We start from the raw sequence: 16480 nt of genomic DNA, 5'->3' as shown, positions 1-16480 counted from the left end.
GTCACACACAACATAGAGCGGCACAGTCGGGGGGCTCAGCTACTGCAGCTGAAAAACAGAAAGCTGCATCCTCACGGAACAGCGGGTGTCCTGGTATCTCAGTAGGTGACCATTTAACTAGCCTGCTAGTTTAGTTGTGATCTCGTTTGCGCGATGATTCATACTCTCCGAAATTAAACGGAGAAGAAATTCAAATAGACCTTCGTAAGAAGGGGAAGGAAGACTCGTTAAACATACAGAACGTGACCTAACTCAAGAATATGGTCGCTGAGGTTACTCAAGGATTTGTACACCCTATGTTCCTGAAACTAGCGCAAGATGTCTTTCTAATCCAAAAAGGTTTCACCGCTTTTTGCGATGCGTTAACCTCAGGGGAGATCAAATCTTAAATGGCAGATGTCCACTTTATGTTCCGCCGACTCAACCTGACTGTGTCAATGCGAGAAGCAAACAAAACAAATACTCACTGGCTGCCTTGATGAAGCTCCTCTGGTACTGGTATGTCATAAGAGGGGCTGGAAGCATTCTGAGAACAAGAGATAGACAAGAATGGTGGAGAATGTCAGCTTGGAAAATGGAACGGGAGTTCTCTCCCCTCGCCTTGTCTCCTCTGCTCTATGGTGTCCTTGTCTGTTTTTACCATGCCAGCCTGCACAGCTGGACATCAGTTTATCCCTGCTGCCTGAGCAGTGCAAGAGCTCCTGCTTCTCAATGAGGCTTGAACTGAGGTCCTGATACATTAAATGGATGTTTGAGTGTTGTGTGTTGTGAGTGTGAATAGAAGAGTTTTCTGTCAATCTGGCCATGCATGTGCGTGAATGTTTGTACACCGGTGCATCTGAGCGTGTCCAGTTACAGCAGACTGAGCACAGCTTGAACACCTACACTCCCTTCTTTCCCTTCATGCACTTTTCCTTTCAATTGTTGGCCTATTCCTGACCACCCGCTGCCATGATCTTTTACCAAGACATTTGAGGAAGTCATTTAACCATTAAATTCAATACAGCTGTGACTGCCCCGGGGTTGCCCTCGGTTACTGATGTCGGTTCTCTTCCAGGTTACCTGAAAGGCCCATTTGTATGCGGCCAGATTGTTTTGATCGTTTCCGGCACACCCCAACACTGTCTGGATCCACATTAGTAGATGATTTCTTTTCCACACTCACAACAAAACCGATATAGCTCATGTCCACATCCTTATTTGAAAATAAAAACCCTGTAATGATTCATTAGTGTATGTTTCCTCATTTTATAAAAGTACAAGCCAGCCTGTAACTCTGCGCTCAACAGGTAAGACGTATGGTTTTGCTGGGAATTTATGATTACGGGCAACTGTGTAAATATGAAGTGGAATGCTACTTTTGAGGGGGAAAAAAAAAAGGAAAGAAAAAAAAAGATCATTTGAGTTCAGTACCACGGTTAGCACCAAATAAAAGTTAATAAAACTAATAAAACAGGCTTAACAAACAAATATGGCGTATACTGTTTGAATACAAACTGGAAAGTGAACAATTTCCTGGCTAGAAAACAGTTCTAGGAGCCAGAGACTGAATCCATTCACGTAAGATGAGTGGAAAGAGGAGGGAAAGCTGCCATTTCAGAGCGAGGGAAATGATTCGGAGTCGTGAAAAGACTAATCAATCTCTCTACTCTGGGTCTTTGAGATTACAACACACCCTCAACACAATTGTATGGCAAATAGATCTGTGCAGAGCAGAGGGGAAAGGACTAAAGAACTTTGCACAGCTGAACCCTTTCACAGCACTGTCTTTAATGTGTGCATGCATTCATGTCAGCACTATCACACAAACCTGAGATAGTGCTTGATGGCACTCGTGATGGTCTTGATCTCCCACTCTGGGTTGTCCAGCTCCACATCCGCGCACGTCTTAGGGTCTGGTTGACAAACAAATGGAGGTTTTTGGGTTTTTTTTTTGTTTTTTTTTAACACGGGTCTTATTTCATTGAGGTTTTGAGTCGGCATGTGTGTCTTCATAAGCAGCTGAGGCCTTATTTGGGTTATACGTTTTTGTAGTGAGGTAACTTGGAGAAAGTCTGCCTTCACCCTCTAAGGTGCAGTTTCAGAGATTTAAAAGGTCGAGGTTATAAATGAGAGGGGCATGCATTTCATTGTGGTGCGTGTTTGCTAAGCACTTGGACATGACATCCACTGAGATTGGCCGGCTGGGTAAACAGTGACGAGTGCAGCGCTCGGCCCTCAGCACCTCGTCATGTTTCTGGTATTTGTGGCATTTGCTAAACACTCTGTGCAGAGACTGTAAACAATTAAAAGATACACTGGCCTCAAGAGCAAAGTGGGCCTTACTCCATTTGTACAGACGGATGTAAAACGAGACAATGAGATATCAGTTTTACATATAGTGACCAAACCATGTCATTACAAATATGGCATCTGTCATGTGATCCACTTTCTGGCAGAAAAGCTCCTCTGACAGTCAGAAAGAGGGTAGGATTAAGAACATGTCATGTTCAGGTTTAAGGCTTTCTGTTAGAAAGTCTCTGGGGCTGAAAGCTCCTTTGTGCATGCCCTTCAGCCAAAACAAACATTTTTTCATAGACATATTGTGAAAGAATCATCGGTATTTGTAGCTTCGACATGATCTTTCATGATCATAAACTGATCGAATAACATTGAGACAGTCTACAGATGAAATCCTTTTATCCCCAGTCAAGTTAACAGAGGGCTAAATCTGAAGTTAGTCTGATCCGGTGGCTGAAGTATCTGGTGTTTCCTGCAAAGAGGAAAAACTAAGCTTTTTTTTGGCTTCATGAACCACTGAGCAACTGTCATGTGTATGAATGAGGCCCCGCCTCCGACACTGTATCCAGCTTTCTCGATAGATCCATAGAACAGCCACAGGCTTCTTGAACAGCAATGGCCAGATCAGATCAGGGGACTGGGGTTATCGCCTCTTGGGAAAAAAATTGGAATTCAGACAGACTGGTGGTAGCTTGTTCAGACTGAAATTATGCCCATATAATTGATCCCTGAGAGTGTACGGGGCTACGGAATGCATTATGTCAATACGGGGCCTCACAAAGGTAAAGGTAGGTGTTGTTTTGTGTTTACCCATCGCGAGGCTCAGCAGTTTCTGCACTCTGGAGCTGACACCAACAATTCTGTACAAGCCCTGCTCATCAATGCCTGCAGAGAAAAACAGAGAGCACATTCATTTAATTGAATGCAATTGCATTTTTTAATCCAAACAAAGGATAACATTAAAAACTGTCAATTCATGTACCCATTTTCCATTTGAAATCACCGGAAGTAAAGCAATTTACATCCATACATCCATCGTCATCTTCCGCTTATTCCTTACTAGTAAGAGTCGCGGGGGGGCTGGAGCCTATCTACGGGCAAGAGGCGGGGTTCACCCTGGACAGGTCGCCAGTCCATCGCAGGGCCAACATACAGAGACGAACAACCATTCACACTCACATTCATACCTACAGTCAATTTTAGAGAATCCAATCAGCCTCGTCCCCAAATTGCATGTCTTTGGACGGTGGGAGGAAGCCGGAGTACAAGGAGAGAACCCACACAGGAACAGGGAGAACATGCAGACTCCACACAGAAACATCCCACGCCCGAGCCGGGACTCGAACCCGGAACCTTCTTGCTGTGAGGCCACAGTGCTGACCACTGCACCACCGTGCAGCCCGCAATTTACATCTACTAGGGTATTTCCAAAGCAAATCACAGAACAGGCAATGCGGAAAGAAAAAAAAAATCCTGTTTTAACATCAAGACTCGAAGCCAAGGAAAACACGAATGGTAATAATGTGCCATTTTTTCATGCCTGCGCAGGTGTTTTCAAACCTGGCACCACGGAAATACTGCCTGTCAATAAATCTGTCAGATAAAAAAGGCCACGGGTAGATCATCCAGCCAGGTTAAGATAGCTCTTTATTAGCCCCAGGACAGGGAAATTCACAAGAATTTTCAGTTTTCTGTAATAACAAAAAACAATCAGTGCAGGAAAGATTATTTTACCATTCAAATGCAAGGACATTTTTTTGTGCTGTTGCCACTTTCACACACTTCAGTAAACAATAACGCTAATTTTTGTAGCATCTAAATGTAAATGTCCTCTGCCAGGGCAGCCAAGGGTGCTGTAATGGATGGTCTGAGTGCAGCAGGAGGAAGAAATGAAAGGTACTGATATTGCACGTGTGGACCTTTTCTGTGACATTTGAAGAATACCAGTTAAAGGGAATGTCCAGATGCATCGGGACTGAAGAAAGGTGAGGACATTCGACACCCGGGATTCTGAAACTCCCACAACCACCAGTTTTGAAGACACAGCGCTGAATAAGTTGCTGTGCTCATAGATTATCTACAGCCAGTGGAGGTGCCGGTCATTCACACGTCAGATCACCGATCAAATCAAGTCTTTGCATTTATGATGTCCTCTCGATAAAACGTATAAGTGATTGATTGAAGTTCAACATGTAATATGTACTTTAACATTATTTCTCTTGCTAACAGGTGAACAGCCAGAACATTAAAGCTGACGTGATACACTAGCAGACAGACGTAGGTGGAGTCACTGATCCCCCCCCCCCCCATAATTGCTGTCTCGTAGTGATTGCTGCCAGGAAAATCCCAAAATCGTCGGAAATCACATTATCTCCACCGTCATTGCAAAGGAGACGAGGACAAGCACTCTCAACGTCAAGTTGAAGTCATGTCTCAGGTCAAGAATACCAAGGTTCAGTCAACCCGAGTGTTTCTTCGATGTTAGTCAAGCACGTCTCCAGTATACAAGTGAAGTCATGTGACTTTGGTCCTTCATTTTCACAACAACAACACAGTTTTACTCATCACCACCATTTGCCTCACTGTAGAACAATGTAACTAATATGTCAATACTACTTCCATAGCTGTTACTCCAGCTGTTACTCCATTGCAATGCTACAGTAAGTGTGTATGTTTACATATGGCATTTTTTGAGAGAAACGCCCATAAAGATTCAACAGGCTGCACACAGAACTGTTCGTACTGAGGGCTGAATATGACGACAGTGTGGTGTGTCACACCAGAGAGGCAGGAAACCTGCATACCCCGGAGAGAATAATGAAGAATATGAGTTAACACTGTACCTCGGGTCTCCACGGCGTAGATGAATTTCTTCATCACGTTGAACCCAATCACATCCAGCTGGGCCACTGATGGACAGAGAGATGAATAGAATGAAAGCTGCGAGGCCAGCTGAAACTGTCTAAACTGCCAGTATTTACCAGAAAGACACAGTTTATTGTTTTGAACAATGGCATATAATAGTGTTGTAATTATTTATTTATTTATTTTTTTAACAAATGCTTATTGCTACTTACAGCCTTCAGCCTGGTTGTCTTTGTTAAGATTGTACACCTACAAAAGAAAACACACGATTGTGGTAAACAACTCAGCCACATAAGGCCAGGATTTATTTAAAAATTATATTTGTAGTCAAAATTTAACCAAATAAATACTTGTTTGCTTCTAAATAGTCCTTCATAAATGCCTCTCTTTCTGCCAATGAGAAAACCCGAATTCATTAACCTGGGAATCACAGGGGTCGAGGAAGGCACATACAGCAAATGCCACATTGAGTCTTCATAACTTCAGTTTCCATGGAAATGGAAAGGTTGGGATTCTGTGTAAACCTTTATGTCCACCCTCAAACTGCAGGAAACAAGCTCCAGAAGAATCTCAGTTTGGATTCACAGGTTTGGTAGATTAGCTCTTACACCAGTGGAGCCTTAACAACAACGTTGTGAAAACATGAAGAACATCTCTTTTTAAATTAAAGTGACTCAGCAACTGCATGTTGAAGCTTGCAGAGGCTTTGTGATCCCCATTACCTTTGTGCATTTGAATGTTGACACGAGGATGAGGGAGGTGTTGTGACATGAACACACATAAAAGTGTGAGTGTGAAGCAAACTTCCAGCCTTGAGGTGAAAAACTATCTATTGAGACATTTTCAAAAGAATGAACTGAGATTTAGGGAGGCTGGCTCCAAGTAAGGAACATAAAAGATGATCCCCTGACTGTCTTCCTTCAAGTTTGAAACCTCCTCTCCCCCTAAAACTGTCCTTATATGTCTGTCAGTCTCTCCTTCTCTGTCTTTGTCAAAAGAACAAAGCCGTAACCGTGGTAACCTACCGGTTCTCTCCCATCCATGGCCTCCATCCACAACCTACGATCCTCCTCTGACAGTGCCTGCATGGTAATCATTCCTGGCCTTCACACACAAAAAACATACACACACACACACACACACACACACACACACACACACACACACACACACACACACACACACACACACACACACACACACACACAAACACACGCACACAGAAAACCAAATAAATCAAATGTCAAGGTCAGAAAAACCACTGTCTGTTCAATGTGATCCACAAACCCTAGTTTAATCACTTCAGTCAAATACTACTTAAATACACACAAACATGTTCATACATGCACACAGTGATCACATAATCAGCTAAAGGAGAGCCAGTATCGACAGTAATACTTTACTCTCGCCCAACTACAGTGTGAACAAATACAGCTCCACTACATCTCCCACGCGCCAAAAAAAAAAAGAAGAAGAAGGAGCTGGGAACCTTTTTTACTTGATTTGCCAATGCCCTGTGATTGCATGTGTGTTTTGGCAAAATATAAAAAAAAAAGAGAAAGCTTTGCGAAATCGTGCGCTTAGAAAATAAATTGGAACTTGCATTGTTTTTGTTGGGATTCTCTCCAGAAATGTTTTGACCTCTTAACCCCTCACAGTATACTCTTGTTGCTAGATGTTGGATTCAGTCAGATCAAAGACAAGCCTCCAACAGCAACAGTGTGGTACAGAGAATTATACAAGGGTTTTATATATATAAGAGAAAAACTGTTGTGGAGTTATATGTAATCAGGCAGCCGTTTTTAGTTTGTTTACTGGATGAAATTTTAGAATTTTGGAAAATATTTCTATCCATCCATCCATTTTCTTCCGCTTATTCCTGTTAAGGGTCGTGGGTGGACTGGAGCCTATCCCAGCGGCTTGCAGGCAAGAGATGGGGTTCTCCCATGGATGGATTATTTTCCTGGGATTATTTCCCAGTTTATTTTATTTTCTGAAACGTATGCCTCTGAAAACTAGCTTCCGAAATTTAAAAATTGAGACGTCTTTCTTGATTTAGCTGCATCTTTTTTTTTTTTTTACTTATTTTTTGTGATTTTTTTTCCTCAATCATAATAACAGAATAAAATCAAGCAGCAGCAGATTACCACATGCCTGCAAATCTTATATAACAACAGAGTATATTTATTCACGGGCACCAGACGTATGACATCAGTTTCCAGTAAAAACAGATGACCGGCTAAAAAACAGCCAAAAAAGGATACAAAATTAAGAAAAATTGACCCGTATCACACAGGATAGATACACACGCACACACACACACACACACACACACGATCATCGGTCATGTCCATGTAAATATGCATGAATGTGCGACGGCAAACAGAGCCAAAACATTCGATTCTGAGTGTGTGCTTGCCTTGCTGGCTTTAACATTCCCTTATACAACATATAAACACATACACACACACACACACAAACACAAACACGCACAAACACACACACACACACCCTAAATTTAAACGAGCAAACATAATAGGGTCTTCGCCTGAATTACCTTCAGGCTCAGGCCCTAATTAAGGAACAGAGAGGGAACAGGAAACAAAAAGATTGAATGATGGGAAGAAGTCGAGTTGATCTGACTGGAGAAGGTTCAGGAGGACTGGGTGGGGAGGAGGGAGGGAGACAGAGAGGGAGGAGTGTAGGAAGCTAAGCTGGCAGTGGACCCAGTCAGAGAGGACTAACACCCACCATGTCCACACCTCATGTTAAAACTCAATGGAGTAGCACCTCCCGCTGTCTGCTAGTTGTAATTACACCTGTCTCAAGGCATTTGGCACGTTTTCGAAGCATACAAAAGTGGAAATAGTGTTCTTAATGGAAGTGAATTCGGTGAAACAACTGTTCATTCACAAAATATCACTTTGTGCCTTTCATAAAAAGTATCTGATATGAGAGTGATGTACATAGGAAGCAAGTTGGGTGAGAAAAAGAGTGCTTTTTTTGGGGGCGCGTGGTACTTAAATCTTAGATTCTCACCTGTCCACAGCTTCCACGTCAAAACAAAACCTCTTCTCTATCGAGTCTGTCTTCCTCCTGGTGCAAGACTTGAGGATGAAGCTCTCCTCTTCTCCCTGACAAAGAGAGTACAGAAGAGCATTAAGGCATGATATTAAGTACCCTTCTAACACAACATGTACCTCCTCCAAATGTGATGAGACTCTACTTCATCCCCTTGAGCTCCCCCTCAATAGAGTCTCAGTATCTCCACAGTCATTCAGCCTGTCCTTGTGCCTGGTCTCTTTCACTAAATTGCATACAGCCTGCATGGTCACTCTAAGCCACAGAGGTTTATTATTATCATTATTATTATCATTATTATTATTATTATCCTTCTTGGATAGATAGAAGGTTTGTCAAGTAAAGAATGAAAAGATGGCAGGGGAGGTAAACCACCCAACCAGACCAGACCAGGTTAAGAACCATTTCCAACAGAGACAAGTGTACATTAATATAAATCAGCAGGCTGAGTGAGCGCTACGATACGTTTGGAACACCTGCAGGATTAGATGAGTTCTCATCTCAGCTGAAACCGGCAAACAATTGATTACCTTGAAACTGGAAAAATAAAAATGAATGCCAAGTTGTTGTTTTTTAACTGTACCATCTTGCTGTAAAAAAAAAAAAAAGTATGTGTAAAAGTCTGAGCTTCAACCTCAACTCACAACGTTTTATATGAGCTCCCTAAGTGTGGGTTCCACAGATCAATCAGTGTCTATCTTGCTTTCATGTGAATACTTTTGATTATTATGACAATTAATTACAGGGTTTAACTAAAATACATATGTGTAGTTAGGTAGTTTAACAAAAACACAGTGCACTTAAGCTATAAATTAATTTCAGTGTTAAATGTCTGTACCCAGCAGCATAAACTACCCAAGTTTCAAACTTGTTTGGCTCACTGCAGCGCTGCTTGTGTGTAGAGGATACTGACTGATGGTTAAAAACTATAGTCAGCCATTGTCCTATGTCTCGCATTTTATTTAAATTCGAAGAGACAAAGTTGCATAAACCACCTTAACAAACCCCATCTCTCTCAAAATATTCCCCCAAACTGCGTTCCTCATTAGGGAACGCTGCATTACCACCTTGGATTTTTTACACTAAGAAGGCTTTTACACATGTAACTGTCACTGTATGTGCGTGAGTCCATCAGTAACCACGGTAACAATCACTTCATCGCCTGTAAGGATTACTGTCAGTATTGCTTATCTTCTCCAAAATGGACAACAAAGAGAATACAAAAAAAAAAAAAAACGGCCAAACAAAATATTATAAAATAATAACATTAACAGGAGAACTGAATCGTTAGGATTTTATTCAACTCATTTTAAATCTAAGATATTCCTACATGGAAATCTGAGGGTAACTTTAGCCTGGGGGGGGGATTATATAGACCCTTGGCCTCCTGGTTCATACTGGAATTTTAAAGTGAGATAAGTGAAGTTTTGTGCCTGAAAGCTTCTGCTTTCGACTCCCTGAACCATTACAACTTAAAATTCTTCCAATAAATAATCCTAAAAGCATCTCTTTGATGTCGTGGTCTTTGCTGGTGAAACACAAGCAAATGCAATTCAACAAAAAAAAAGCTCTGAGAAACGCTTAAATAATAGCTACTAAATTGAGACGGACTGACGGTAGCTGAGCTCCCACATAATTATCTACACATGTCCATTTTTGGAAATTCTCAGACCACTGGCCTTTGCTATCTTTCGGGTTACTTTTCCCATGTATCATTTATATTAGTTGTCTAGATAACATATGAGAAAATTGATTTTCTTACTATCTGAAAAACAAAGGGGTCATGACGGATTTGTTTCTTTCACTCATGTACAACTGCTCTGTTTCCAGTCTCATGTTCTTCCTTTTTTTTCCTCATGTCCTGTTTTAACATGTGTCTTTCATATCTGCAGGTTTCATTTAGTTAATACCGTCCTTGCTATCCTGCTGGGTCACAGATGAGAGGCTGAGCTCATGCCAGTGTGCTGGGGCTCAGTCAGTAACTCATGGCTGCTGGACGTTAACCTGGAAAACTCTACAAAGAACAACTGCTGCTTCTCTCGCTCGTTCGCCTCCCTCGTTCTGTGACGTCCAGTTCTTCCGGTTCTACCTAGGTTGATCGCGTTGACTACCAAAAATGTTCCATGACAGGCTTCAGAAAGCGGGTCTGATCTTGCACCAGCTGTGGTTTATTCAGTGCGTAGGTGGTGAGGCTGGTAGCAGAAAACACTTTGAGGGAGCAGTCGGAGTCATGCTGCTTAATCAGAACATAATTCGGAGAAACCGGGCACCCATCCTTCAAGTCTGCTTTTGACGAAAGTCTCGCTTCTGACTCTGACTGACTGACGCAAAACTTGACATTTACTGCATAGTGGAATAGTTTTCCTGGAAATGTCCTGTGGTATGGTGTGATGTATTGAGAACAATAAACACGCACATGCACACAGTGAGAGCTGCAACTAAATCAGATAACATGATGATTATAAAATGACACCCCAGAAACAGATACACGAGGTGTGAGAGAACAGAACTTCCAACTTTCTACCACTCATCCTGTTAAGGGTCGCAGGGGGGGTGGAGCCTATCCCAGCAGCCTCCAGGCGAGAGGCGGGGTTCACCCTGGACAGGTCACCAGTCCATCACAGGGCCAACACATAGAGACAGACAACCATTCACTCCCACATTCACACCTACGGTCAATTTAGAGTATCAATCAGCCTTGTCCCCTCTTGATGTCTTTGGACTGTGGGAGGAAGCTGGAGTACCAGAGAGAACCCACACAGACACAGGGAGAACATGCAGACTCCACACAGAAAGATCCTGTGCTGGAGCCTGGGGCTTGACCCCAGAACCTTCTTGCTGAGAGGCGACAGTGCTGACCGCTGCATCACCATGCAGGCCCTGAACGGAACTTGAAGATACATTTTTACATATACCGGTAAGTTGCTGTAAATGTTCGGTGACTAAATCCCAGAGGCCAGAGCTACTTACCATTTTCCCTCCTGATTTGGGGTCAAATAGGACCATTGTGACCCTTTTAGGCTCCCGGTGATAGGTACAGTAGTATTTCACCCAGGTAGACACAAAGGAGCCTGGGAATGAAAAAAACAATGGAGGAATGAAAGATGGACAAAATATTTTTTAAAAATTGATTCTCATCATCTTCATCATCGTCAGACTCTTCACTTGCAACCACAGGAGAAGAGAGAAATAAATACAGAGAAAAGGGAACATGACGTCACAGGACTAGAGAAAACACTGACTATAAGGCAGGAGGGAGAGAGCCTCGGTCAGGCCTGCTTTAGTGCTAGATATGTTTCCATGGTAACCACACGTGGTCAGAGCTGCTGTCACATCTCTAACAGACCAGGCTTGAATTTGTCAACCACAGGTTCATTATGGTTTATCCTGTAGCTTTAACAGCTTCTATGTGTGTGTGTGTGTGTGTGTGTGCGCGCATGTGTGTGTGTGTGTGTGTGCGTGTGTGTGTGTGTTGAGTGTACTTGCTACATAGTGAGGACCAGACCATGTTTTTATCTAACAGAGTGAGAACATTTTTGGAAAGTGAGGACATTTCTGCCTGTACTCAAAATTTTAGAAGGCTGTCTGGAAGTCAGTTTAGTTTTGGGGTCAGGTTAGTGTTGGGTCAAGGTTAGGTTTAGGGTTAAGCATTTAATTGTGATGGCTAAAGTAGGAGTAGGGAGCTATGGAATGCATTATGTCAATGAACATCCTCACAAAGATATAAGTAAGAGGGTGTGTGAGAATGTGAGCATGCGTGCATGTGTGTGAGCCACGCATACATGTGACAGTGCAGGCATATGCACATTCGTGGTAACGTGTATATACACACAAACACCCGCACGCACACACACACACAAACACAAAAAAACACAAATAATTGTTCTGTATTTTGTAGTTGTTACATTCACTCAGCATGGACACATACGCTTCTCCTGTACAAACAGGTATCCCTCCATGGTGTGCTGGCTGACACTCTTATGTTCATGTGGATTCTCCTTCATCTTCCTCATCAGACTCTCCACCTCTGACCGCGTGCTCTCAAAACGGTTCCTCGTCTGTTCGAACAAAAACACACAAGGAGCAACTGTGATCAAAAGTTGAAGCATCAGGGAGTCCGCATGAAGGCGTGGTTGTGGTAATGATGCCAAATATTACAATCAAATTGTAGTTTTTTTCATAATTCCTTCATCAATTATTAGATTTAAAGATGTACTACCCTGGCACCAATTCTGAAGTCATGTTTGGGATATAGACAGTCAGATAGCAATTTCAAAATACGGTACGTTTTACCATTTTGACTTGGTATATGTATGTAGAGTCATCAGGATGAAGTGAGCTTACATTTTGTATGCTGATGGTGAGATCAGTCTTGAAGTGGTTGAAGTCTTTAGCCAGCTCATAGCCGTGGTGGTAGTAGGTAAACAGGCCTTGGAGAAAGGCCAACAGCTGCGGGAAGAAAAAGAGCAAGAAGGTAAAGGAGGTGAGGGAAGGAAAAACTACAGAGGAGTAGATATGACACTGGGACTGGGGCTGTGTGGAGATCCTGCTGGTGTGGACGTGTCACATATAAAGCAGGTACGGAACTGGCGAGGTGTGCGTGAGCCTGAATCGCTGTAACTTGGTTTAGCCCAGATTTCTTTGACAGTGTTTGATCTAACAGGCTTTAGCTCATCTTTCATTACTGGAAAAGCCAAGCCTGAATACAGGGACTCGCTTAAGATAATGACACATAATGCATCATACTGTATGTACAACTACAAAGAATCATACTTACTGGTTTGCAAACATGCTGGATGTATTGTCACATTAATGAGTTCATACGTTTTGTGTGTGTGTGTGTATATATATATATATATATATATATATATATATATATATATATATATATATATATATATATATATATATATATATATATATATATATGCATGCATTATTCAGGCCTTGGTTCACTTCTCACAAAATGTTCCCTGTCTTGCAGAGATGGTGAATTGTCTGTGAAGAGTTTTTTTGTTTTGTTTCAAAGTTTGGGGGGATTATTTATTTTCTGATTTAGTTTTTTGGGAGTTTTCTTTGGACTTATTATCAATGTTCTTTGTACTAAGAGAAAATCTCAATAAAAACTTAAGTATATATCATACAGATCATTGCCTCGTGGGGTAGAAGGGGAGATACATTATCTAACATCAACTCACAGGTTCCACAAAGTCAAACATCTTCCTCTCCTGGACCTCCTGCACCTTGAAGACGTACTCCAGAGAAACCTCATAGAAGTGCTGCCGTACGTTATCAACCTGGTTGTCCGCCTGCGAGGAAACAGAGAGAAATGTTATGCTGATATTCAAGAACAACTATCAGGTGGGACAAAGTCGCCAGACGCAGGATCTCACCTCATGTAGATGTGACTCTTTCTTCCTGGCTGAAAGACTAAGATGCTTCTCCAGCACTGCGCAATACTTCTCTGTCTCTTTGTCGTATTTTTTCTTTGCTTCCTGTAGCCGATAAAACACACAAACAATACTTTTGTTTTTTGGGGTTTGCTTTCTTTTAATTGGGCAACTGACAAACGTAATCATGTTCATGTAACTTTATTCTGAGAGATATATCTGTGATATTAATAAAACCAAATAAACGTCCATCTAATTTAATTTTCTTCATGTTAAGAGGAAAACAGTGGGTGAAGTAAACTTAATTTAATGTGAATTTCTCTTAGCTTTCATATAATATTTTCCAGAGTCTAGTATGAGATTGTTGCTCTGGGGAACACAGCTGCTTGTTAAACAACAGGCTGCTTCATCAGCGCTGATGTCACTGACATTGGAGACAGATGGATGGACGATAAATAACAAACTCGGCTGAAAATTGAGGATAGAAACTGTGAAGTGTGTAGGACCACAATTACCACGCAGGAATAGAGAATAAAGCTTCATTTTCCTTTTACATTCAGGTTATTTTACTCTGATCTGAGCTAGTTGAAGGATGCAATGTGGATTTTAGAGCAAAAAAAGGAGCTAAGTGCAAAAAAACACAGGAGCCATCGATCAGGGTGGGTCTTCCTCTGTCAGAGAGGCCCTGGGGTACTATTACTGTACATCTGCTGCTGCCTGTTAATGTTTTTGCTATTATTTCTTTACCCCAAACTCATAATAAAACCAGGGAGGAGTATCAGGAAGAAACTTAAAAACATGGCAACGCTTACTTATTTGACTTATTTCTTGTCATTTTTACCTGAATCTGACTGATGGAGGAAGATGATACAAACTTGTCGACATCAGAAAAGATTTGTGTGCGCCGCTTTTCCAAGGTATACGCCTTTTCTGTTTCTGCCTCAAGAACAGATTTTGCCTCGGAAATTTCTCAAGTACGCAGTGAAATTCACCACCAACAGAAAATGGTGCGTGACTTAGAAAAGCAAAGGTGCAGATGTAACCTCTGAATTCTGCTTCACTGCTTCCATAGCAGGTCACCATAACAGTCTTTGCTTACTGAAGCACTCCTACAAAGCAGATCCAGCCTCAGTATTGTTGTGCGCTTCAAATGCATTGCTTTTGCTGAATTAGGCAACAAAAAACATGCTTGTCTAGTTGTGAGTGCTGGTTTGAATTGACCCCCCCCCCACACACACACACACTCCTATTGGAAAAATATTTCCTAATAAATTCCAACATCAGGCACAATAGAAACAACAGAATAATCCTTTGTTCTTGACTCAGGCATTGCTAACAGTTCGTGGAGTTCCTCGTGAGTAATCGACAGCAGCAGCAGAATTGATCAGAAATGGTTTTAAACTGTCACATCTTCACATTAGAATTCATGCGCGCGATAACTGCTGCTACTGTATCGCTCCGCCGTGCCTCTCTCTCCTCACATCTTTGTGACTAAAAATGTATATATTTAAGATGATAAACATGATTATTTAAAAAAAAAATATGCACAAACATGAAGTGCAGTGCAGAAGAAGTTTTACTGACAAGAATCCACATAACCTTCTTTAATTATATACGCTGCAAAATAAATGCACAGAAGCTTTTGCAATAAATTCCATCATCAGCCAACAGGTGGCAATGTCCTCCCAGTTTGTTTCCTCTCTGAGGCTTTGGCTTGTTCAGACTGTTCACACTGAATGAAATGCTTACATACAGTCATCCAGCCGCCAAGATCGACTCTTGACAGCCTCAACATGGTCCCACTAAACTCTTATTCTCTGTCGTGTCAATGACAACTAGAGTCCCGGTGAAACAGGAAGTCAAACGACTCTACCGCATTATTAAACTGAAGCAACCTGAGACACCGATGTCATGCACCAGTGTGATACTGATACTAACTTCAACAAGCTTTATGTCTCATTTAACAAAATTAACAGCCCAAAATCTATGTAGCAGCAGATCTTTTCAGATGCCTGTTTTTTTGTTGTTGTTGTTGTTGTTGTTTTTTACAGAAATATGGTCCTAACATCACTTCAGCAATGTGAAGAATGCAAAAAAATAAATTAGAATCTGGGCCAAGGTTTCTTTAAATAAAGTGCATTAAGTCTAACTCAGCATGTTTTAAATATATTTCTACTAGTCTTAATTCACCCTCCGTAATTCCCCTAAACCTCCTTGAGAGTTCCAGGCCTGCCAATTCTCAAGCTTTAGGACAAGGTGACGAAGATGTCAGTTCTTTTAGGGCTAAACTGGGATTAGAACTTCGCTCATGATGACCTAACGGTACAGATTATGCATTCACTTCTTAATCTCGGGCCGCCATGTCACAATCAAATGATGACCTGCTGTCAGGGGATGGTTTAGCAGATACGTACTGCTAAGATTGATAATACTGCACATATTGGAAGAACCCCTGTGGCTACTCATCTAAATCCTATGGCTAATGACTGCATGGGGCATGTGCACCATGACCAGCTTTAGGGAGATTATAGTCCATGAAGCATGGCATATCTGCCACACAGGGCAGGAGATTACAAAAACATGTACTGTATAGTGCCTAACTTTTAATCTGTTGCAAAACACGGAAACAGGCATAATTAAGTCAATCGCACAGATGATTGTACCAGTAAATCTGAGTTTACAAGCAAGTCTGATGTTTGGAGGCAGTATCAGCACCATCCCATTCTCTTTTTCCATCCCATCTGTACATGTGGCTGCCTTGAAAAGATTTTGTACACATTACAATACTAAGAAAGCACCAGCGATGCCATGAGGGAACCCTGCTGCCCTATGAGGCTCCCCCCTCCTGAAGAAATTAGTGATTT

General features: G+C 41.8%; 1 protein-coding gene across 3 annotated transcripts in view; it reads right to left on the bottom strand.

The window, feature by feature from the left end:
• Window positions 1-16480, bottom strand: part of LOC147248501 (rho GTPase-activating protein 26-like) — an 86212-nt gene that overhangs the window by 28781 nt on the left and 40951 nt on the right. For all 3 annotated transcript variants that reach the window (XM_086179370.1, XM_086179371.1, XM_086179372.1), the window contains 12 exons: window positions 13620-13721; window positions 13425-13535; window positions 12571-12675; window positions 12155-12284; window positions 11197-11297; window positions 8185-8279; window positions 6171-6249; window positions 5358-5394; window positions 5124-5189; window positions 3091-3165; window positions 1811-1895; window positions 468-526 (listed from right to left, as the gene is read on the bottom strand). In XM_086179370.1, the coding sequence (XP_086035496.1) occupies window positions 468-526; window positions 1811-1895; window positions 3091-3165; window positions 5124-5189; window positions 5358-5394; window positions 6171-6249; window positions 8185-8279; window positions 11197-11297; window positions 12155-12284; window positions 12571-12675; window positions 13425-13535; window positions 13620-13721 (1045 nt within the window). The remainder of the gene's footprint in view (window positions 1-467; window positions 527-1810; window positions 1896-3090; window positions 3166-5123; window positions 5190-5357; window positions 5395-6170; window positions 6250-8184; window positions 8280-11196; window positions 11298-12154; window positions 12285-12570; window positions 12676-13424; window positions 13536-13619; window positions 13722-16480) is intronic.

Source organism: Aulostomus chinensis, chromosome 15, assembly GCF_037954235.1.
Source record: "Aulostomus chinensis isolate RoL2024-O1b breed Wild chromosome 15, RoL_Achi_v1.0, whole genome shotgun sequence".
In the NCBI taxonomy this organism is placed as follows: domain Eukaryota; kingdom Metazoa; phylum Chordata; class Actinopteri; order Syngnathiformes; family Aulostomidae; genus Aulostomus; species Aulostomus chinensis.
Note: the sequence above shows the minus strand (reverse complement) of the source record. Positions and strands in the feature narration are given on the sequence as shown.